The following is a 23,879-nucleotide window of genomic DNA, read 5'->3' as shown; positions in this document are numbered from 1 at the left end:
CTAGGTCAGCCTGTGGCTTGTTTTTAATGGCTTTTAATTATTGCCTTGATTGCAGCAAACATCCAGTTAATGGTTATGCAAGTATCATTTTGTGGGCTTTGTAGCTCTTCAGTAGCCTTCAGTTGTTGGTTAGGATGAGAAAGATCAACTTGCTGTTTAAGTGGGAGGAACAGAGAGAACAACTTCCTTCAAAATGGTGCCTGCATAAAACTAGAACTTTCCCTGAATTGCTCAATTATGAGAACATCATATCATAATCAAAATCATTTGACTGTACGTAAGATACCCTAATCAAAATAATTTACAGATTATGTGCAGGGAGGGATGCTTAAGGGGCAAAAAGTGAATTCTAAATGGATTGTGATGTTGCAAAGTGTGGAGCTGCCTATATGTCCATTACATTGTAGATACATGCACTGATAGGAGAGAAATATGGAGCTGGCATGAAGGGGTGATGACACCTCAGGGCATTCAGGGAGGCTTTGCAGCAATACAGTGAGTTACATCACAGCCTGAAATGCAGCAGCTGCTCTGGCCCCACTGCCCCCTGATGAGTAATAGAGTAACAGGGCAGTCTTTGGTAAACAGCTTTGTGGGGCTTTGCTGCTGCTGTGTTTGGCACTTGGAGTTGTAATGCTGGCTCTGGCTTCCCACGTGCAGCATCCCCTGCTCCCCAGAAATACAGCCATTCAAAATAAAGGCATGAAATCTTATGGCTAGGACTGCTTCCTTCTAAACTTTATAGGGGGCATTCTAAAGATTAATATTACCCGTGTTTTGCAGAGAGGTGAGTTATGAGAAAAAATATGTGAGTTTCCTTGTATCTGCTGGGTTTGCTTAAAACAGTTCTTTGACATTGTTGTTAACCATACTTTTTTTCAGGGAGGGAGGTTTGGCAGAAAGGTTTCCATTTCTCAGAGTGTGATAGATTTCTGTCCAGGCACTCCAGAGCTTGACCTTGGGGGCTGTAAATATTTTAAATGGCTCCATGGGTATTTCAAGGTTGTGGCTTGCTGAGGCATAATGCCCAAGGGACTGCTCCCTAAATGGGCTCTTCATTGCACTTAGACTCACACAAACATTGCAGCAAGTGAAGGTGTTAAAAAATATCCGTGAAGGTCAAAGTGACAGGTCTTATTAGGAGCTTACTGGCAATAGTTTTCTTGAAGAGTAATCTCCAAACAATTTATTCTCAATTTTGTATTCTATTTTGGATATTGTGTTGATGCGGCATTAAGATTACAGAGATGGTAGTTACTTGTGCAATATTTAGCATTAGAAAGGGGATGGATCCCTTCAGATTCTATTTTGCATCATTAGAAATGTTTATGCTGGGGGAGTATGCAATTTCTGAAAATGAAATGTTTTTGGAGTTAGCAGGAATTATCTGAAACCCATACATAATGTATAGTGTAATTCTTTTGAAGGTCTCCTGTGTTATCCTTTGTTTTGGTGTGAAGTAAGGTAATATTGGAGTAAAAATGGGGAGGAAATTTATTCAGCCACTTGAAGGCATTTGGTGGAGCATTAAGATTTGTTTGGTTTTAAGTGTTTCTCAAAAAGTGCTTCTCTTGTCCGCTATTTTAATTGTGCCATCACATCTGTGGAAGATCATTATCATATTCTTTTATGCAGGCACGTGTCAAAGCATTACTCACTTCCAACCATCTGTAGACTATTTGATACAAATTCAAAAATTGAGCTAATAGCCAAGGCACCATCCTTGTATCAGAAAGTTTCTTCTATTTCGTCACCTACAGGGTTTTTTTGTCCTACTTACTACATTTTCTTTCCAAAACAATGCCTTTTGGCAGCTCCTGTTGTATTCATGCCGTTGTTTTGGATAACAGGCCAGACTTTCACACACCACCATCTCAGTGCACTCTTCTGGATCCTTTGCCAGTTGTCTGCTTGAACACCATCTGTTCCTGGCAAGGAGTTACCTTCAAATACCTAACAAAACAGGTCATGGGAAAAACCAAAGTCTTCCAGGAGCTAATGGTGATAACACACCCGGATCCTCTGTTAGCATTTTCCTCCTAGCACTTTAGGAAAAGTTGCTCTGTTTAGGTTGATTCTCTTACCCCAAGATCTTTCCTTTTGAGGAGCAGTTCCACAACTGCCAAAGTGAACAGCAAGGAGGGTGCTAACTTGCAAGAAGATGTTTTGTGGAAAGCTTGAACAATGCATGAAATTCAGTCCTACCCCATAATGACTCGGAGAACTGCACTAATGAAATCTGCAGGAGACAATAAAGTGAGTCATACAGCAAAGTCGACTGAAAATGGCTGTGCAAAGTAGTGCTGCTAAGGAAAAAAAATATAGCTGAGAGTAGGAAATAAAAAAGAGCATCTTGGAAAACATCCAGGCTAATGCATCCAAAGAAATACAATCTGAAATGCAGAGGAACATGGGAGCAGAAGCTGTAAAAGCCATAAGGCTGAAAAAGATAAAGAGATAGTGGACTGCAAATTAGATATGAGGCTCTACAAAAAGACCAATTTGGGCCACTCATTGGAGGAACAGCATGTGACAGATTAGGGAGGCATTAGGCCTGTCTTGGAGAACCATTTGCCTCTGCAGATGAGGGAATGGGAGTCATTAGTGTGGTTTCAGCAGGGGAGAAAATAGTGGTGTTGATCTGGAGGAAATGCTGAAGCCCTATCCAGAGTGTGGAGTGAGGAGCCCACAAACAGGGACTGTGCAAGCTTTTTGGGGTGTAGATGATGGAAACAGCAGCACATGGCATGATAGAGCTGGCATACAGCTGAGGAAAAGGCTGATTTTGGTGGGACAGCAGGAGTCTCAGTGGTGGTAAGGTTGGGTGCTATGTTGGAAGACAGTGTAGTCAAAATATAGGTTCAAGGCCAAATACTGAAGTGAATTAAGGTCTTTGTCTCCTTTTGGAGCTGTATCTGATTAGAGGAGGTCTGAATCTCTTCCTTAGTGCACTCAAGGACTGGAAGAAAGAGATAAATGGTGATGGTGAAGCTTTTACTCACTTCCAAGGATGCTTTGTAGCTGGAGGTGAACCATCACTGTGTGCAGTCAGAGGGTGCTGCATGTCCCAGTCACTGAGGGGTGAGAGGGAGGATGAGGATGCCAGGCTGGGCCAGCTTCATCTCCCTTCATTGAAGCCAGCACCTGAAAAGTTTCTTTTTTCTGGCTACTCACACAAGTAGAAGTGCAAAAGGGTTTAAAACATCTTAAAAGGAGTTTGTAAATCACCAGGGCTGGTTTGTTTCTTCTGCATGAGTGGGGCTGTCACATGCTCTTTGGAATGGGGGCAGATGAAGGCTCCTGCCTGCAGCCCTGGGCCGTGCTGGGGTGAAGTGGAGCTGGCTTGACCTCTGTCCACCATTGCTCCTGTTGACCCTGTTAAAGTGGGTTTAGTCCTAAAGAAACAAATCATCAGCTGATTATTTCCCCACTCTGGTGACCCTTCTCACAGATGTTTTACCATTTCAAATAGGAGCAGTTGTTTTAAGGTTTTTGTTAGTTTGTTTGGGTTTTTTAGTGTAGCAAACAGAAGGGAGGAAACTAAAATCTGATGCTGGGTGCAGGTCAGTTGTTCATGTCGAAAGGGTTGAATGAAAACAGGTTACATGGGAGCTTTGAAAGTGGTCCAGCTTGCTGCTTAGTAGGCCTGCATTTTGCAGAGCCTGATTATTCAAATGAGTTTTTGTAATATTGGCATTAATTCCCTTAGTGCAGTGTATGAAGTTGCTTATTTCACAGTCCTCTCAAACGTGGGAGCCTGGCTGTGAGCAGAGCAGACTGCTTATCAGCTCAGCAGCCTCTGCAGCATCCTGTGTTCAGTAAATGCTGGGAGTCAGCCTTGAGAGTTTACAGACACTGGCTCGTGTTTCCTTTGCTCTGGATTTCACTGCACTCTTGAAATCAGGAGTTTTAAACCCAGGCTAAATTTAGAGAGAAGAGGGAATTCCAGTTGCTGGAATTGCATGGCCAGCAAAGCATCTCCTGGCCAGAGAGAGCTGGAGCTGGCCAGGGGGTGAGGGGGATGGAGTTTGGGAGGGCTCTGCAGACAAACCCCAGCAGCAGCTCTGTGGTGTGAAGTGAGCCCAAAGGTAGTTCATGACTTTGTCAGAGAAGTGCAGATGGAGGAAAAGAGCCTCCAAAACAGCGCTTTTACTCTTCCCCAGGCAGGTTTTGGGTTTTTTACTCCTTTCAAATGGTTTTATTTTACTATATCTGACACCAGTCAAGGAGAGAGGAAGCTCTTTAACCTTAATGCAAATAAAACAGTAGTGTTTTAGGAAAAAACCTGCTTGCTTTCTACCTCTAGGCTGATGTTTGTGACAGACCAGAGAATTTGACTATAAAATTACTCATTAGTTGGGGTTTTTTTCTTAATCTGTTTAGCTATAACAATCCATTTGAAGCCTAATTTTTGCTTAGGAGGAATAAAAAAATTACCTGTAGCAATAAATTCATCTGTCTGTCATGCTGTTTATCTGTCTATCTATCTGTCCCCTAAAGACTAGAAAACGTTGGGTTTTATTTCTATACCCTCCCTGAAAATCAATTGTGACATTTTCTGTTTAGGCTGCTAAAGGTTTTGGCAGATAGAACATGGATTTTGTCTTTTGATGGTGAATTCAATTCAACATTTATTGCAGAGACCTCAAGTGTTTAAATGTGTGGTGATAGACAATTGAACCTCCCACTGTGCTAAACTCCACCAGGTCTCGTCAGTAGTTTTGCTATTCAAAAAGAATTGGGACTTGTTTCATCTGTTTTTAATAAATATGAGGCTTGCACGCTGTTCATGTCAGAACTAAAGCCAACTTTGAGTTGCAGTTTGACATGCAGACTCTTCACTTTTTAGCTCTTGCTGCTAAAGATACCAACTCAGGGTGTTGTTATCCTTAAAAAAATCTAAGGGGCTTTCACATCTTCTCATCTGAACCATGATGTTGAAATGTGTGAGGGAAAGGAAAGCAAAATACAGGCTGCAAAAATGCTGGTTGTGTAAGAGGGCACACACCTGGACTTGCTTGCTGGCCAAGGTGGATACCAGCATTTGGGAGCAGTTGGGTTTGGTTGGGTCTGAGATGCTGTTGCTGATGCTGGGGTGAGTCTGATGGAGACCTCTCCTGAAAACTCGGAAATGGGAGGGGGACAGAGCTGGGTTTGATGGGTCAGGCACCAGCATCATCCTGTCCTCTCCTGCGTCATCCTGGAGGATTCGTTCAGGTGATGTCTACAGGAGAGCAATTGGTCATCCCAGAGCCCTGAGCTTCCTGGGAGCTGGAACACCCCATGGATTTTGTGAACTAAAGTGAGTTAAACACCAACAGCTGTTACTGGGGGCTGTGGGGATCGCAGGGAGCAGCGCATGGCAGGCGAGGGGAGCTGCTCCAGGCTGGATTTGCCAAACACAAACACACTCCCTGTGCTGCCAGCAGGGCTGGTGGGCCAGGAGCCCAGGGCATGACTGCAGTGACAGCACCTCCCCAGACTGCTTTTGTTGGGAGATGAGAGAAATCTGCTACTGGGCTCTCTGCGTGGTGCTGCCATTTGGTGCAAACACCACATCGCTCGTATGCCGTGTCTGAAGTGTATTTTTTCATATTTATCATTTATCCTGTTAGATGAATGGGGAATTTGATGGTTAGGACTGCTTGCATGGGCATCAGAATTCAGTGGGAGGACGTAGAGGCAGTAAATGAATTCAGTATTGGATTGATCAACTTTTGCCAGTGTTGGCAATTGGTTTTAGCACCCTTGTGTGCAATGTGTTTATGGTAGAAACATGTATTTTGTTTAAGAGGTTAGACTGCTTTCTTGTGCTCTTGTATTAAGATTTTCAAATAAATTATTGATACTCAGAAGCCCAGAGGTAACAAGAACCTTAGAACTGTAATTTCCCCATTGAGGCCAGGCAAAAAATAACACTTCTGAACTTATACATTCTTGCTCTAAGAATGACTATGAAAATTCACACCAAAGGATCATATATTGCTACCAAATTAATTTCTAATGTAAGTCTATTGTGCTTGTGTTAAATCTGATTGAGTTTCTTTAAAGCAGTTTACTCTGTAAAACTTTGTCTGTAAAAACATGCACAGTAAAAAGTGTTTATGTTGCAATATAGCACTTAAATTGCATTTAAAAAAAAAAGCCCACACAACAAAAAAACCCTCTTTTATACAACTATTTGCTGTAACATTTTACAAACCAAGGGAGCAAAGTAACCCAGAGGTCTGTGATGTCATGCTAAAAGCCCAAGTGTTAGCTTGCCAAGTATTGACGTTCTCACGATACTTTGCAGACACAAAAAACTAAGGCAGAGTGGAGCGATGCTGTGGTGCTGATAAAGGAAATCCAGTGTATGGAGATTAAACAGCTGAAGGGCAGGCGTGTGTTACCAGTGAGTCTGTGCAGACTGTTGTCTCCCTGGGGCCAAGCACTTCTTAGGCATTTGCTGCATATTTTGACCAAGTACAGAATGTAGGAGACGTAAACTTTTAAAAAAGCAGGGGAGGGTGTCACTGTTTTTTTTTAATCAAATTTTTTTTCTGAAACGGATGCTTCAGAAATGCCTTTAGAGAGCAAAATGAGTGTGGTGATGGAAAAAAAAAGAACATAAACAGCTTGCTCATTAGGCTCAGTTAAAGCTAAGTTGATCATTGGTAGAAATTTGCATTATTTTCCCAGCGTGGTGTTCGGTAACAACTTTTCCTTGGTGTGCTTTTGTTTCAGTTGACATTTGCTTGAATGGCCAAGCGAGTTGGCAAATTCTGTGCTGCTGGTCTTTGAAGTTGTGACTTGAGCCCAAACAGCCTGGTCTTTGTGTGCAGCAGGGAGCCCCTTGCCTTTGGAGAGGGTGCGTGCAGCACAAAGCCTGGGAAGGGGCTGTGCATACCCAGCCTCACAATGCTGCTCAGCACTTCAAGTAGCTCAGGTCCTGCAGGAGTATTGGTTTCTTTGCTGGGGTTTTTTTATTGCAAGGAGTTGAAGTTCAAAATATTAAAAAAAAAAAAAAAGAGAAAGGCAGAAGATTAACCTGAAAGTACATTTTTTTTATTGATCTTCAAACATAGGTTAGTATTTAGAGGGATTTGAACTACAGTGGGAATTTGCTGTCTTCTCTGTTCAATACAATTACTTCACGACGGGGTTGGAGAGCGAGCTCTGCTAAGTACAAAGAAAAAAGCAGGGATTTACTTGAGATGGATAGAATTTGTTTAAGATTTTACACAATGTCACTTGAGTTATACTAAAATCTGTTGTATGTCCAAAATTGTCTGAAAAACTAGACACAATACGGTGACAAAATATGAATGCTTGGATGGGAAGGAGGAAATCTGTATAAATAAGACAGTGTATAAATACCTATTTATTGTATTATTTGCACATTTCATGGTCAGTTGAACTTCTTTTACTGTTCACAGCCCATATCTTGGTAATTGTGGTAGGAGTGTAGCTTACACAGCATTTATGTGACTCCCTCTCAGATGGAGCAGCACAATGCTGAAGGACAACTCCAGCCCCTCAGTATTTCTGTGTACACAGAGCTGAGGATGTGCATGAGCAGTTTTTGAATGGAGCCTTGTAGCTGCAATAATTTTCTTTTTAACGCATCTTCCATAGCTACAGTGAAGTGGAGGAGAGGATGTTCAGCAAGAGGAATTGCTTGCCTGGCTTTTACATTGGCCCTTCTCAGGAGCTGGATTTTTGTTGGCTGAAAAACTACCCACAAGGGGCCACAATTTCTTGGAAGGGCTGAGTGAAAAATTGAGGTGGAGTAAGGTTTTTAAATGGATCTTGTCACGTGGATGTCACCGTGTTTTGCTTTGATGGGGAGCGGCTGATTCCCAGGTACAGAAATTTTGGCCATCTGAATGTTGGAGATTGGGGTCAGCCTTCCACCTCTCTAGGTGAGGGCTCGGTGCAGAGGAGGTGTTGGGAGCCTTGGCTGTAAGCCAAGGTCAGGAAAACATCTTCCCAGCTGAACTCAGCTTCTCTGTGCTCTGACTGCTGCCTGACCTGCTTGTGCAAGTGCTCTTCAACTGATTGTGAGAACTCCAGCAGTTTCAAAGGTAATAGTTAGCAGGTCTCCTCAGGCCGACCTGGCTTGTTTTGACTGAGCCAGATTAGGGACTGGTGGCCCAGAGCTGCCCCCTGTTCACCAGCCACGTGCAGCTGACTGTGGGCAGCAGAATCTTCACCTGGACAGGTTTTCCAATGGATCCAGTTAAACCAGTGTGAGCAGCTGTGAGGGCATCTCCCCTGCAGTTAGAGTGAGCTTTCTATTGGATAATTCTATCTGTTAACACTAGTATTAAGCTGTATTAAAGCCAAACATTGTCAAGTCTGCTTTACCTATAGGTTCCCCTGCAAAGCTCACCTAAGTTCACCACAGATGTGCGACCTTACACACACTGGAGAAGATGGTGCTGTCTGCTCCCCACATCAGCAGCAGTGTTCTCATCTCTCCAAAGTAGTTGCACGTATTGTACACAGATTTTAAAACAGCAATTAGTATTGTTTTCGTTCATAACATTTCCATTTGGAATTTTCTTTCTGTAAAAAAATGTGGCTGCGTTTTTATACTCATCTCTTTATCCGAACCAAATGCATTGTGAAGGAGACAGGACTTCTGGATCATGAAGGGCTTCTGTGACCCAGTTCAGCAATTCATTGGTTCATAACAGAGTGTATGAGCAAGCACCCACAGTGTGTAGCAATGCATATTTTAAGCTTGTGTCATATTCAATGGTAAATAGCCATTTTCCCAGTGATTTGTATTGGTTTTGCACTTCATTATCCATGCATACTTATACCCAAGTACAGATTGCCAGGCAAGCAGTTTCTGAGGCTGGAATAAAGAACAGTTTGCTTTCTGGTCCTTTCTTATGCTAGTAAAGGTTGGATCCAAAGTTGTGAGAGAGCTGTATGAACTTGCAGGAATTTTGTATTGGAGGTCTGTTCTTCCTGTTGGCTATTCCTGTTGGGTTTTTGGGATGGGATGTGGGATCAACCTCCTATTAACTTTGAAAAAAGCTGTACAGGTTAATGTGTATGTATTCACAGTGTATGCTGATGCCTGACCAGTTCATGCACTGGGTGCAGGCTGTTCTTGCCTGATGCTGAAATGGTGCAGTCTCATCTCTCTCTGTCAGGTTCCTTTTGCACAGCATCTCCAGGTGAGGTGAGAGCAAGTATCCCACAGCATTCTTGTGAGGAGCAGGGAGGCCAGATGCAGGCACTCAGGACAGCTCAGTGCTGCTGCCAGCAAAGCCTGGCTTAGCCTGTGTGCCAGAGCAGGGAGAGACCTGACAGACCGGTCCTGCTCACTTTACACAGGACAGAAAGTACTCAGGTGCTTCCATGGCAATCACATGCTGGCCTGACCTCAGCCATCAGCAGAGCATGGCTGTGGTTATTAGCTAAGTATTTCCATAATGTGTGCCTCTCCAAGCTGTAATTAAAGCCAAGCCTGCCCCTAGCTAATTACAAGCTTGCTTAGAAGTGTAGTTTATATAAAGCTTTTCAAACTTTGTATGGGGAAGATACACATCCACAGGCATAATAAGAATGACGCCTTATTTTCAAAATGAAATTTATAGGCTTTGGTGTCTGTTTCTCCCTCCCTTTAGATTTCTACAGGCTGTTTTTTGCATCCTTGTTCAAAGTTTTTGCCAGAAATACTACCCAAGTTTCACCAACATCAAGCCAGTGATTTTTTAGTTTTCTTCAGAGTGTTTTTGTTCTCACTGCTGAGAGAGTAAACCAGATGTTAAAATGCCTTTGAGCTTTGTGTGTGGAGAAGACTAATAAATAATACTTAGATCTCTCATAAAAAGAAGATAAGGAATCTTGAAAGTGGTGAAACCTTTTGTTGAACACATCACTGCAAGGTCTCTGTAAGTAATGATCCATCTATGGAGAGCTGCTGTGTGTTGCTTAGGTGGTGCTGCACCTGTACATCTTCAGCTCAGTGTGTAGCAATAAAGCAGTGCTGGCAGTGTAACCCCCTGGAGCAGCAATACAGGCAGGGTTTGGTGACAAGGCAGGTTGTGACTCTGACATGTGGTTGTAGGGTGGGCTGGTGTGGCCATGGCTCTAACAAAGCATTTCCCCAGTGGATGTTGCAGCACCACATCAGCCAAGGCCACCCTCTGGGGTGACTCTGTGGCAAAGACACAGCCAGGTGGTACTGACATGATCACCACTGCCCTTCCAAAGCATTCTCTTTGGATTTTCTTATTCACTTGCTCTTTTCCATTCCCCATTTCCAGGTGCTTTGCTTAGATCATAGTGCAGTCTGGCAGGAAGGAATGCACCACCATGTTCTCTCATGAGTGAATGGTATTTCAAAAGGAAAGGGAACACAGTGGAGCCTGCAGCACTTGTGCATTTGTATTTGATACCTTTGGAACAAGGGGATGTTCCCACAGCCTCCATCACCATGGCTGTTTGGGAAAAGAAAAGTGGAGTGCCTAACCCAATGTATGGCTGAGGAGAGCATGAGATAACTCCTGCAGCTGAAGAATTCCCGCTCCTCTCTCTTGTCTAGCCATTTTTGAATTTGGTATTTAGTTTGATTATTCAGGTCAGATCAGATTTAGGTCAGTTGTGATGGATTTTTTCCAAATCCAGTTCCCTAGATTCCTACTGTAAACGCTTACCAGATGACACGATGTGAAGCTGGAACAGGCTCGAGCTGTGTGATGACCGAATAAAATCTCAGTGGGAACCACTTCCACGTTCCTGAGATCAGTTTCTCATGTAATAAATTCTGTATCCAGAATTGTATCAAATACTTTTCTGACAAGAGTGAGGTTTTTTTCCTAACGGACAAATCCCAGCAGAGCTATTTATAAGAAGCCTCTCTCTTGTGTTTGCACTCACATGCCTGTTACTCAGACCTACACTGAAGAACAAATATAACTAAAATTTTTTCTGTGTCCTTGCCTGGTGCTTTTGGACTGACCCTGCTTGGTCTTATCTGACACCCTCCACTACATTTCTTTGCTGGTGTTGTTGGTAAAGGTTGCCCTAGCAAACCACCGTTAAAGGCTTCTCCCCGAAGGAAGAATCTGGATTTATTTGGTGACACTTTTTCTCTGCCGACTGTTTAATTCCTTTGTTCTGCGTGATTCTCTCCTGGCTGGGAGGGATGGGGAGAAGTGATCTGAGTGAGTGCCTTGCTCATACTCTATGTTAACACCTGCAGAACCTGTGTAACAGGGAGTAGGTGTGATGTTGAGCTCCTGGGCAGTGCATGGGGGAGTCCTTTGGCTTGGGGGGAGGAGGCCGGCCCGTTTCAAACACAAATCCAGACATGGGAAAAGCTACTTGAGTTGTTTTTTAAAATATTAAATTTAGAGCTGTGTTCTTTCACTGTTAGTTCCTAAAATGAAACTAGACATTGCCCAGAAGTTCTTACTTTACCAACCTACAGCTTCTTCTGCCACAGCCTCTTTATTCATTTCCTGACACAGTAAAGGGAATCCTTGACACCAGCCTTCTCTGAGTTGTGTCCTGGCTCTCTTATTGCTGCATGTGATTCTCCTCTACATCAGGTCAGGTAGATGAGACCTGTGCTTTCAGTTTTGAAAAGGTTTAGTGTGTACAGGTCACTGGGGAGGGTGGACTCTTCCACTTGTGCCTTCTTGGTGGCTGCAAAACCCACATTAAATCATTGTTCTACCATTTGGTGGCCTGATTAGATGTTCTGTGCATACCTCAAAATATGTGATGTTTTACAGTGAGATTTGCTATTTAAATAAGAGGTTTGCCATAATTGGCTATTATAAATTACAAGCAAGAAGGAATGATTTATTGCTTATAATTAGAAATGAGTTACGAAGGGGAATGTTGGTAATCATAAAATAAAGCTTGTAATACATTGATTTCCAGATGGCTGCCAGTGAAATTGTTCTTTAATGTATAATAGACCAGACACAAGGAAAAAAGTCAGTCATCCATCTTTATTCCTTGATGGACTACTTGTATGAATCTATAGTTGCCTGAATTCTGAATTATTAGTTTTGCCTGCATAATTGGATGAGAGAAACTGAATTTGCCTGGTGGTATAGGCTGCTAGAGGTGTGGAAAAGTGAGTTCCTCTTTTGTCTGGCATGATTTTTGTCCTTGTAATGTCAACAGGGAAGATCCAGCAATCGATCTGGCATCACCTCTGGGTATAACAACCTCAATGAATTGTTCCCAGAGACTGCAGGTTACTAAGGTGTTTTCTTTTTATCTTTTGCCTCATTTGAAGCTTTCATGAGGTTAAGATTGATCAAAACACTTGTCCAAAAGCAAATATCTGTAATCCTCCTTGCTTGAGTCTAGAAAAATACATTTGCACCAGAAACAGACGGCAGTGCTACTGCTGAGAATTTTTCAATAGCATAATCCTTCTGTTGAGATGATAATGTGTTCATTTAACTTTTAAAATTTCACTTCTTGTTACTATAGTTTCAAGCACCGTTTGAAATTTATTTTTATTTGCCTTATCTGCTAATAATGGCTCTTTCTGCCATAGCAGTTGCATTCTGCACTGCACTGTTGCCATTTGAAAGACTGCACTACACAATAGTTAAGGCATATGGATTGTCACCACATGAGTTGTCTCACGCCCATGTTTTAAAAGTGACACTGCCATTAGACTTGCTTAACTGAGACCATTATGATTACTCATTTACCTTCATTAAAATGCTTCATAGCTTCCTTATTTTAAGTAGCTTTTCTCAGCAAGGTGCAGATTTGCCTTGCTGCCATCATTTCATCTGGAAAAAATTCCATGGTGAAAGGAATAACATATTTTCAACTAATACTTTCCTGACCTGTGGAGAGATGAGCTCATCAGTGTCTTTATTGACAAACCCAGGAAGAAGGTGTGTCAACCAGAAATATTAGATCAGTCAGCTTGTCTTGTCCTGAAGCAATTGTAATTTCCCATGGTCTGCAGCAATTTCCTTTAGAAGCAGATTTGTGGAGATATTGTTTGGGATCTGCTGCAGGAGCATAATTTCATTTGGTCCCAGTGAGGTGGCCTTAGATGTCATTCTTTTCATTTTTGCTGTTGAAAATCTGTTGGTTTAGTCATTGGGAAGAACAGCAAGTTGCTGTTTTCCAGCATCTAACTGAGGAAAAAGCGTTGCAGCTATGCAGAAAAATATTGCCCACTCTGAGCTGGGTTATTGAAGACAGATGTTATAGCCCCTGCCCCTCTCTGAAAAGCCTGGAATAGGTGTTTAACTCACGACGCACTAGCAAAATTCCTGCTTTTCAAAAGCCTGTTGGTGACTGATGCAGGTGCTTAGTTCCTCAGTGGTAAATCTATTCCTTAGTGAATGATAGAGGTTCTTACTTTTTTCCAGTTTCCTCCTGCAAGTTTTGGTCCCTCAGTGCTCAGGTCCAGGCATTTGCTGGGAGAGGCTGCTCTCATTAGCACTGAAGATGTTCTCAGTGCCGTGTTGTCTGGTGCTGCACTGATGAAAGCCAAGCTCCTCTGATCCAGCATGAAAGAGGACTGAGTGGGAATGAGAAGTGGGAACAATTCCTCATTTCACTTTAGTTTTTGGTGTCAGCTTCAGTTTGCTTTTTTTCTGCTTGAAATGGCTCTTTCTGTAGTGTTGCTGGCTCAGAAACAGGATGAAGGCACTGACTGTTGGTGGAGTTGGAGTTCACGCAGGGATGTTGGAGCAGAGTTAGCAGGAACTGGCTCAGCTGTCTGTTGGTATCCAGGAGGGGTTCACACCCTGCCTGCTGCTCCATCAGTCACATCTGTACAGCTGGCAGCGCTGAGCCATCTCCAAAAGGACCTTGCTGTGTGGGAGCCGAGCTTATTGCAGTTTGGACATGCTTTTTCTTGGTTGGAGTCTTTCTGCCATTAGTTGGGGTCTCTGCAGCCCTGGCATGTGGGGGAGTGATCCAGGGAAACTCCTTGGGGCTTTCACAGTGATGGTGAGCTGGACAGGGTGAAGAGCCTGGTCTTGAGAAAGCCAGAACCTCCTGCCTACCTCACATTCAGGCACGCATGGTTTCAAGGTGTGAGCATCACCGGTGCTTTTCATTCTGCAGAGCATGATGGTGTCTGTGGTTGTATCTGAACTTCTGAGGTGGTGCAGTGCACCCTGACCCCCAGCCCCTGTGTTCAGGGCATCATGCTGCTGTCCATGGGTGTCACAGCCAGCCCTGGCCTTGGCTGGGTGCCTCCCCTTCCTCTCGAGTGCTCCTGTGAGCATCTGGCTCTCAGGCAGACGCAGATGCAGAAGATGGTGGGATCCACAGCTGGATGTGCAAACCCTGAAGTGCTCCAGGGTTATGGTTGTCATTGCAGCCTTTGTTTTGCCCTCTGGAAAACAGCAGTCATCCAAGTATGGGAGGGTCCCCCCTTTGTCCTGACCCAATGGCAGGACAGCAGGCAGTGTCTCCTGATGCTGTTGTGTTTCAAGAAGAGATTTAAATCCTTGCAGAGAGGTAATTCCCAGCTTTCCGGTAAGGATAACATTGATGGTACCTAATTAAAGGGCAGTCTTAGCCTGTGTAAACATTTATATTAATTTCCTTCTCACACAGATGTCTAGTAAACTGACCTCCTGAGGCAAAACCATCTGGCCTCAGGTGGGAGGAGGATCTCGGCCAGCGTGAAGAACCTGACCTGTCTCTTGTTGAATCATTTCTCAATAGTTTTTTCTGTCCCTGCACATGAAAGGCCTTTGCATGGATATATAGGTTTCATGGGCAGTTGTCCTGGATGACCTGCATAATTACACTGCAGGCTTGTGGCTGTGGGCTCTGCTCGATCTCTGCTTCCCATTGTGTATTCTGGGACCATCCGTGTATAAAATTAGTATGGGCGGTAAGCAGCAATAAGATGTTCCCTACATGGGTGGATTAAATTAAAATTCAGTAAGAAAAGAGCTTTGGGTGAGTTTCCAAATTGCTTGTAGGATTGCACTGAGGAGATTGTTATGGTATTGTCAAACTTTTTGGTGGATGAACAGTCTGATGCAAGCGAGGTGGGTTTATTACCTCTCACTGCTCTTTCTCTTTTATGTACTATGCTGTGTAATCTTTTGTTATTAAATAATAAGCAAAATAAAAACTGTTGTTTGTCACAGCCAGCTTGTTTTGCAGAGAAAAACACTTTGAAAGTTCAGTCTGTGTGATCTCCAGCCCTGTCAGGAGCTATTATATTGAATCTTCTTTTAAATTGTTAAGCTGGAGGACAAACCCAGACATTATCGTGCACATCTCAGCTGAGAGCGGAGCGGATTCGGCAGGGAGCAGCCTCTGATGCCTTGTACCATGCCATTAGTTTTTGTCACAAACATGTCAAGATAATCTGCTTCCAGTGTTATGTGTGTTGGCTGACATGAGCATTAGTAGATCTGCATAATTTTTGAAGTAGTTTGAAGTGTGCATGTAACACACTTGGGGCTGTGTGAAATCTTTTTTATCCCCTTTTACGGATCACGTTGCTGTTCAGAAAGTTGCTTGTTCTGTTTTTCCCTCCCACAAGGTACTGTGTTAATTTGCAAAGTTCAAAAGGAAAATGCCCCAAACTAGAAGTCATCATAAATAGTGAACGACAACTGACACACTTGGGAAGACCAGGAGCCCCATTACTTCTCAGTCACAACATTACATTTTAAATGGATGCTGTTGTCACTTCAGGATATATGGAATTGTACCTTAATGTAGGCTGTTATTTATTGAGCTGTTATTATTTATTGAGCTATTTATTGAATTAGTGAACCTCTAATTCAGTCTGGACTTTGATAAACAGGATCTTTCTTCTGTGCATGTGTGTCCCTTGATAGACTTCTGCAGATGAGCTTGAGTCATGCCCAGTGAAAGTTGGATAAGATACTCCAGTTACTTATTTTTTCAAGGTGCTTTTTGATCATCAATACTCAGACCTGTCCCAGGCTCAAAAGGGGTTGTGCTTTTCCATGAAGACACTTTTTTCCACCCTCTGAGGTGCAGCCAGACAGCAGAAGGAGCCTGTATCTGTAGCCATGGCAGCCAGTAATTTATTGCTCCATATGGCTGGTGTGGCAGCAGCTGCTCTGGTTTAAGGAGGTCAGGACATTGGGGCATTTAAGAAACAAAACAACACCCCCAACTGTAAAACCTTCTTAAATGGTTCTGTACAGTAATAGTAGGGCTCTCCCTAGGCATAAGGAGAGCCAAGGGGGTTATGTATTTATAACTTTTATAGCTGTTGTTTGAATCAAAGCCATTATTTCGGCAGGGAAATAAGTTTTTGTGATGGTTTTACCTTTTTCCTTACTTTAAAGTGTTGTGGTTAGTGTTTTAGGAAGCAGATAGTATGGAGGGGCAGTGGGCTGAGCCATTCCACCCAGGTGATGAGATCCACCCTTGGATCTGGCCTGCAGCAGGTGCTGACCATCCATGGCAGGAGCAGGATCCATCCCACTGCTTCTGGATGCATTTTATACTGTGCTGAGAGAGAAACTGTATTGCCAGATCAGATGGCAGTGCTGTATTTGTAGTAAGGAAGTGAAGATGTGCACGTTGTGAGTGGCTCTCGTGGAACAGAAATACAGCTTTAATTTCACTTTGGGTGTGAGGATCCCTTGCTGCTGAGAAATGGTATAGAAGGGCTCTTGGATGCAGCACTAAAGTTTTTGCAAATAGGCTTTTCATAAACGTGAATCTTTTTATTTTCATTAGGGGACCATTTTAATTAAAATGAAACTGGAATGTTTACTCTGCTTCCTGTAGCTGTGATTGTTTTCTTCACTGTGTGAGCACATGTATAATTTGCTCTAAAAGAAATGTCAGCAGTTTCTGATTACCTTGTGAGTCTTACTCAACAGCTTGATTTTAATTGGGGGGAGGAAATATTTTCAGGGTGCTCCAGGGAGGTCTGATGTCTTTGGGTAGCAGGAGGGAAAAGGTGCTATCTTTGGTACAATGTTAATTGCAATAATCATGACTATGAATTTAAAATAAAAGTCTTTCATTTCTTACCAATGTTGGGTGTTTTTCAGTCATGTCAATGAAACACAAGCCGTTTGGTAATTAGAATCCTTCAGCTATGCAACCTTTTGGGCTTTGCTGCATCTATATGTTTATAAGCATCTAAACAGGGTGATTTTTTGGAAAACAGTGATTGAAAGTAGCTAGGTACTCTCAAATCTCGGGAATTAAGGAAGAAATTTTTCTGTTGTGAGGATGGTGAGGCAGTGGCACAGGCCCAGAGAGGGGGTGGATTCCCTGTCCCTGGAAACATTCAGGGTCAGGTTGGACAGGCTCTGAGCAACCTGGTCAGGTCGAAGGTATCCCTGCTCCTTGCAGCAGGTTGGACTTGACAGGCATTTAAAGGTGAAAACTCTGCAATTGGGGTTAGATAATGGAAAGAGAAGGCTGAGCACATAGGGAGGAGTGTGTCCATGTCTTCAAATATAATCTCTCTGATCCCAGAAGTCGACCAGGATTTGTAAGTAATAGATATTTATGTAGGTCAAGTGAATCTCTTTCTTGAAATTCTTTGTAATTATATCATATGACAAGAAGTCTCTGTAGCAGAATAATGTGTTCTGGATTCTTCAGTGGCACTGCTCCTGAAACATTCCCTTAGCTTCTTTTTGTTTTGATCTGCTGAGAGGAGGCACCTTCAATGACTTGAGTTGCTGAAATGCCTTTTGGGTCCTGTAAAGCATTTCAGAGATGACCAGTTTTTGAACCTTTCTGGAGCTTAGCTAATATCTTGTATTATAATATTGTCTCTACCATCAGAGATAATGATCTGAGTCTCCCCTGCTCATTCTCTGGGGTTTTGTTTCCTCCTGCTGATTATTTGAAATAAATAAATAAGTAGGAAAACAACGAGTTTCTGTGTGTTAACAAGGAGGAATGACTAAGAGAAAAATGAGAGTAAAATGCTGCTTATCATAGAAGACTGTATCTCTGGAGGCATAAATTGGTGTTCATTAAGTTGTTTGCCTAGACTTCGTTAAAAGACGTGCTTGAGGAGCTGTCTGAGCAGTGTTTCTGTGGAAAGCAAGTCATCCTCTTCGTGACTAGATACATCTAGATGAGCAGGAGAGACCAGAAAGTAGCACTAAATGATGGATTGAGAACAGCCTCCTTGGCAGTGAGGAAACAACAGACTATGAAATGTTTTTCAGAAGTAATAATATTTAACACTTAGCTGTAAAGTTATACTGATCCAGCTCTTCTCCCCCAAATATGCAGGTCTCTTTCACATCTGATGCAGAGTTTTTAAAAATGTTTATGTTCAATTTTTGTCATTTCTCATTCAAGGTATTCAGGATCCCTGGGGTATTTTTTTTTTATGATTTCTGTAGCTGGATGTTAACTTCTTGCCTGTGATGGTTATGGTATCCTGCATGCATAATCTTACTGGTATCCTCTGTGAATCATGAGATGCAGAGAAGCAGTTGCAGACCAGTGCTTGGTAATCAGAGTGTGGCCCAGTCTTGCCATGTCTGCATTCTTCCAAAAATCAGTTTTCTTTTGATTTTTGTAAAATGTGACAAACACAGCTATTTCAAAGACCTTGGGGAGAAGCAGGGGCTGCAGTTTGAGATGAGGTTTTGCTACTGTGCTGGCATCTTTTATTATTACCTTGATCTGGGACAGACTCTTCCAAGGGAATGTGTGTGTTAATTATTGTGGCATTTGTGGCTCTCTGCTCTTTATCTTAAATCATTAAAAAAGTAATTGCACAACATAACACTAGCAAAGTGCTTTCACTGTTTGGAGAATGAATACTCTGTGTCAAACTCTTGTGCAACTTTTCTGATGTTCAGCATTTTTTCTTTCTTTCTTTGCAGATTAAGACCCTTGATTTCAACCCAGTTTGCTAAGAAGGCTGCCACTGAAGAGGTAAGAAAAGTCCAGCACTTCTCCAGCCTGGTGCAACAGGTTGAGTTTGGAAATTCCCACAAGCTATTTTCAGCCTGGCTCTGGTCATGTGGTAGATAAGGGTAAAAACATGGGTCTTGTTTGTCTGATCAGCCCAGGAATTGGTTACTGCAAAGCTGAGATTGGCTGGGTTTTCTAACCCAGACTTGCCTTATTTATCCATCAAGAACATTAGCACAGCCTCATGATGCTTCATTGGACAGCAAAAAAGAGAAAACTCCCTGCAAGCATCTAAAAAGGTCCATGCCAAATAAATGGTCAGGAGGAGTAGGAGGGGGCAGAGCTCCTGCCTGTTTCTCAGCATTTGGACTGTCCTCACAGAGAAGAAGGACTTGGCAAACTCCACTTTTGTGCAGCCAGAGCTGACCCCAGGGATGAGCTGGGCTTCTGTCAGAGACCAGCGTGGAAAGAGCTTACCCTATCCAGCCTGGCTTACTCCTGCTTTGTTTGTCTAATTTGAAAATGTAATAGTGCCACAGAAAAGTTAGTGCTGGTAACTGGCCACTGCCAGAAGCTCTCCTTGGGTGGCTTTGTGCACCTCCTGAAGGGATCATGATTATTTTCAGGTCATTATTATTTTCAGTGAAAGCAGGTGACAGTGATAGCTGCTTTCTTGCACTATTAATTTCCCACTGTACTGAGTGTTCACAGGCATTTTGTATACAACAAACTGTCTACTGCATATCTAAAAATTCAGTATATCAAAGGTATTTGTCCCTCTTGCCCACGAATGTGTGACACTGACACCCTGCTGAAAGTGAACCAGTTCCCTTGGGTAGTTTAACACCTTTGGCAATTGCCCATCCATACATAAAGCTAAGTGTCAAACTCCAGTCCAGGATGTCTGAAAGTGAATTCAGGAAGTTCTATTTAAAGGTGTTGTTTGACTGCCTTTTTTTTTAACATGACTAAAAGTCATTGATTTTCAGAAACAGTTTGATATCCTGCCTAGGGAAATACATTTTCACTTCTTATTCTATGCTCATTAGAAAACTCTGCACATTTTTAGAAGTACAGCAGTCTGGAAGTGGACATGATAATTAGAAGAAGGTCACATTTTAATTAGCATGGAGCAATTTTAAAAAATAATGACTCAATTGTAGCTCCTTTATATTCACCCACTTTTTCAGAGCAGATGGATACTTTTAAACATATAAATTGATGTATATTGTGATGCTGATTTGTTTCAAACTCTTGTGTCTATTTCTGCTTATACCAAGATGGACTCAATTTGATCGCTCTAGAGGCAAAAGCAGTGGTAGGAATTATAAACTGGAGGGAAGTTCCTCTAAATAATATGATTAATTTGAGCATTAAAAAATAATGAAAACCTGTCTTTGACTGATCCGAATATCTAAATACTTGATTTTCTGTTTAAATTAATGGGTGTCTTTTGCCCTATTAATGAGCTGTTGGAGCAAGCCCTGGGGTGACTTTGAAAAACTCAGGCAGATTCTTTAGGTTGACTCTCATGGTATATGACAAGTTCAGGAACAGCTTTGATGTTTGAATAATTAGACTATCAACTTTCTGGTGCAGGGATTTTCTCTTATGGTGTATCTCTGAAGTGCCTGGAGTTACAGGTATTCTGGGAGCTACTGCATCCCAAGTAAATACATTTATAAATAAATAAATAAATAAATAAAAACTGCAGCATTTTATCGGAGCTTGCTGCCAATGGAATTGGAGAACATGCAGCAGTACATAATTGTGTACTCTCATTTAAAACCTAGAGCACTGTGTCACTTTTCTCATGATATGGACCAGAAGAGTTGAGGTTTTTTGGTCTCCTTTGGACCATTCATTTTTAGAAGCACTTCAGCACTGGTCCTTCCAAGGAAGTGGTCCCAGTCTTTTCTGTCTTTCTTACTGTTACCAGTGCTGGTAACAGCTGACTGGTGACAGGTACTGTCAATATTCCCTTCTCAGAATTTTTCACATGACAACACAGCATTTATGGTTAATCTTTAAGGTTCTTCCAATTGCTAATTGGCTGGTTTTGTGTGCCATGGGCTCTAATGTATGAATCCCCAACAGTCCAAGTACAGAATGGACATGGAAAATACCCTATTACAGAGCTGATGGAGGTAAAGCTTCTGTGATGTTTCTTCCCTGGATAAGAGAAGGAGGTGGAGCTCCAGACTGAGCACACCATGAAAATGAGAAGAAAGCTTACACAGAAAGAGCAGAGCCTGGGCTGGGCTGGCACAGGCTTTGTTGCTGCTTCCTGCCCTGTTCCCAGATCTCTCCTTAATGAGCCGAAGACAGCATTACCTACTCCAAATTCACCTCTGTTCCCTTGTGGTGCTGCCCTTTCTCTCCCTCCATGCTGTGTCCTGCCTAACCTTGCAGCAGCTGGGGAGGACCACGTCCAGAACAGGTCCCATCCATGATTGATTCCCAAGGTAGCATTTGGAGATCATTATTCTGCTGAATTCCACAGGTAATGGCACAGGTGCCAGTGTGTATTATCAACTGAGTGCTCTGCCATCACATTAAGTGCTGTCTACAGAGTGCTATTTGTTCCACAGCTCATTGCGCCGCCAAATAAATCCAACCAGAGCTGTCAAAACTAATACATGTTGGGCTTTTTCTGATTTGAAGGGTACATTTTTGCTATCATTAAATTGTCAATAACGTTGTTATTTTGTAATAGGCCTGATGTGAGTTGAGCACACTGTGGGAGAGGTTTAAGTTTTCCCACAGAGCTCTACTGAGGAGCCTTCGCTCCCAAATTTCTCCTCCTCTTGTGCTTGCCAGAGAATCCTTGTTCTGCTGTTACCATTACAGGATATTTCAGTTGCCTGTTTCTGGACTAAGTGAAAACTGTATGGTTTTGCCTGACTTTCATTAGAACAGCTGAGCCTGTAGCACTGGACATGAGCTTCTGTCTCTCGTGTCCCTATTGTTTGGAAGCTGCTAAAGTTCTGTAGAAATATTGGACCAAAAGAAGGGCTGCTCTACTGTTCTCTCTTCTTTTGTGCAGGTTACCTTTCCAAAGGCACAGGCTGAAGCCTCTGATGTAGAAAAACCAGCAGCTGTGCTTGTGGAGAGTGGCCCAGTAGCCTACAACCCCGATGAAGAGGTGGAAGAGGAAGAGGTAGAAGAAGATGAAGATCACTGCATGAGCGCCTTGCAGTTAATGGGAGGAAATGGTGAGCTGGGGGTACCATCTCTGGTGACGTGGGCTTTGTTCTTGCAGGGGTGGGGACACACAGTGTCCCTGTCCCAGAGCTCCTGCTGCCTTTTCAGCATTGCCTGTTCCTGTGGGAAGCCTGGAATCACCCTTGTCTGAAACCTGACCTTGGAGACTCCTCCTGACAAAACTTTGCATCTCGAGCTTTAGGCTAAGAGGGCTTCTCAAGAACAAACTGAAAAGTGAGGTGTTTTCCAGAATTAGATTTACTAAGGTGGATCTGAGGAGTTAGGGGGTCAGTAACCCCTCCATTAGCAGTGCCTGGGGCCCCCTGAGCATCCCCTCCCTTCTCCTTGTGCCTCCTCAGTGGAGACTGCAGTGATGTCCAGGTTGTCCATGAGCCCTGGGGATGTGTCTGTCCAGCTCAAAACAGAACAAATCATCACACTCTGTTTCTGGGGAAGGTGTTAGGAGGAAGCAGTTGTTCCCCAAGTGCAGGAATGGCATTGGTGGTGCATGTATGGTACACAGATGTGTGCTAATTTCTTTGGGTTACCCAGCAAAGCCACTGGTTTAATTAGATTTCTTTGTTGGCAGGAAAAGGCAGTCTCCTCTCCACTGTGGTTTTTCTTAGCTGGACACATCCACATTTATCCTTTATTAAAAGCTTCCCTTTAGAAGTTAAGCTTTGAAAATACACAAAATTATTTTTAAAATGGGAGCTGCTAATTATGGGTTGTGAAGACTCAAGATGGGAATAAGTTTCCTAGTGAAATGTTATTTACTGCAAAAATCTTTCCATCACTATTCATTTAGCATTCATGGACAATATGTATACATTTCACAAAAGTGTCTGTTGCTTTTAAATTGATTTCTCTGCTGGAAAATAATTGCTGAACTGTAGGAAAAACAGTTTGTTGCCTGCATTTATTATTAGAATAACGTTCCCAAGAAAAGGCATCCATGTGGGGGAGGGTGGGTCTATGTTTATTAATAAACCCCCCACAAAAATAGAATAAAGGTCACTGAGTTTTTTTTCTTTGTAAATGTTACTAATTTTGAACCATTCTGAGAACATTCCACTACTCCCTATCTGGCCAGGACAACAGCTGAAAAATTAGAGTTAAAAAATAAAAATAAATAGGAAAAGGAAAGGAGTATTCCCAGAATTCGAATGCAGGTGTACAGAGCTGCTCAGAACAGAAAATAACTCTTTCCTAGCTGCTTTCTCTGTGGATTTTAGACCTGTCTTCCTGGAATAACAACATGAATTACAGATGGTGAACTTCACCCATTCTACACAAATCATTATAGATTACACTTAATTCTGCTTTTGAGCATTTGCTTGTCTCTTTGGGTGAGATGTTGCCCTGTGTTGGATTTGGAATATGTAGTTTAACTTTCCTCAGTGCTCATATGCAATAATTATCCATAGGCTCATCTACACAACAGAAGGTATCTGTGTCAGTGCATTCAGAAGCACACAGAAAGAGAAATAGGTGCATTAGAAACATACAGACTTGCCTTCTGACACACAGCACACAGTCTTTGCACTCAGCATTGTTTAAGAAAACAAAACTGAATTAAAAAATCTGGGCAAAAATTTTAAGTCTAGAAGTAAGAAGATGAGGGAGATCTGAGTCAGATGCATTGGTCAGGATTTGTTCCATGACTCTTTTGATGTTGATGGGAACTCTGAGCTATCTCTGAACCCTTGCAATTTCAGCTCATAAATCCATGAATAATATAAACAAACCAGCTTTTTCCTTGGTGCCTATATCTAGTGAAAAATGTGCCTACTTGTAAATGTAATGCTGCTGCTTATCAGCCACTGTGT

At 42.6% G+C, this 23,879-nt stretch overlaps 1 protein-coding gene across 1 annotated transcript in view; it reads left to right on the top strand.

Annotated features, from left to right (window-relative positions):
• The window catches only part of BRF1 (BRF1 RNA polymerase III transcription initiation factor subunit), a 172,412-nt gene that overhangs the window by 144,510 nt on the left and 4,023 nt on the right, over positions 1 to 23,879 (top strand). The window contains exons 16-17 of the mRNA XM_005417931.3: positions 18,816 to 18,867; positions 21,893 to 22,061. Coding sequence (XP_005417988.1) covers positions 18,816 to 18,867; positions 21,893 to 22,061 — 221 coding nt within the window. The remainder of the gene's footprint in view (positions 1 to 18,815; positions 18,868 to 21,892; positions 22,062 to 23,879) is intronic.

The sequence above is a fragment of the Geospiza fortis genome, unplaced genomic scaffold (assembly GCF_000277835.1).
Source record: "Geospiza fortis unplaced genomic scaffold, GeoFor_1.0 scaffold23, whole genome shotgun sequence".
Taxonomy (NCBI): domain Eukaryota; kingdom Metazoa; phylum Chordata; class Aves; order Passeriformes; family Thraupidae; genus Geospiza; species Geospiza fortis.
Note: the sequence above shows the minus strand (reverse complement) of the source record. Positions and strands in the feature narration are given on the sequence as shown.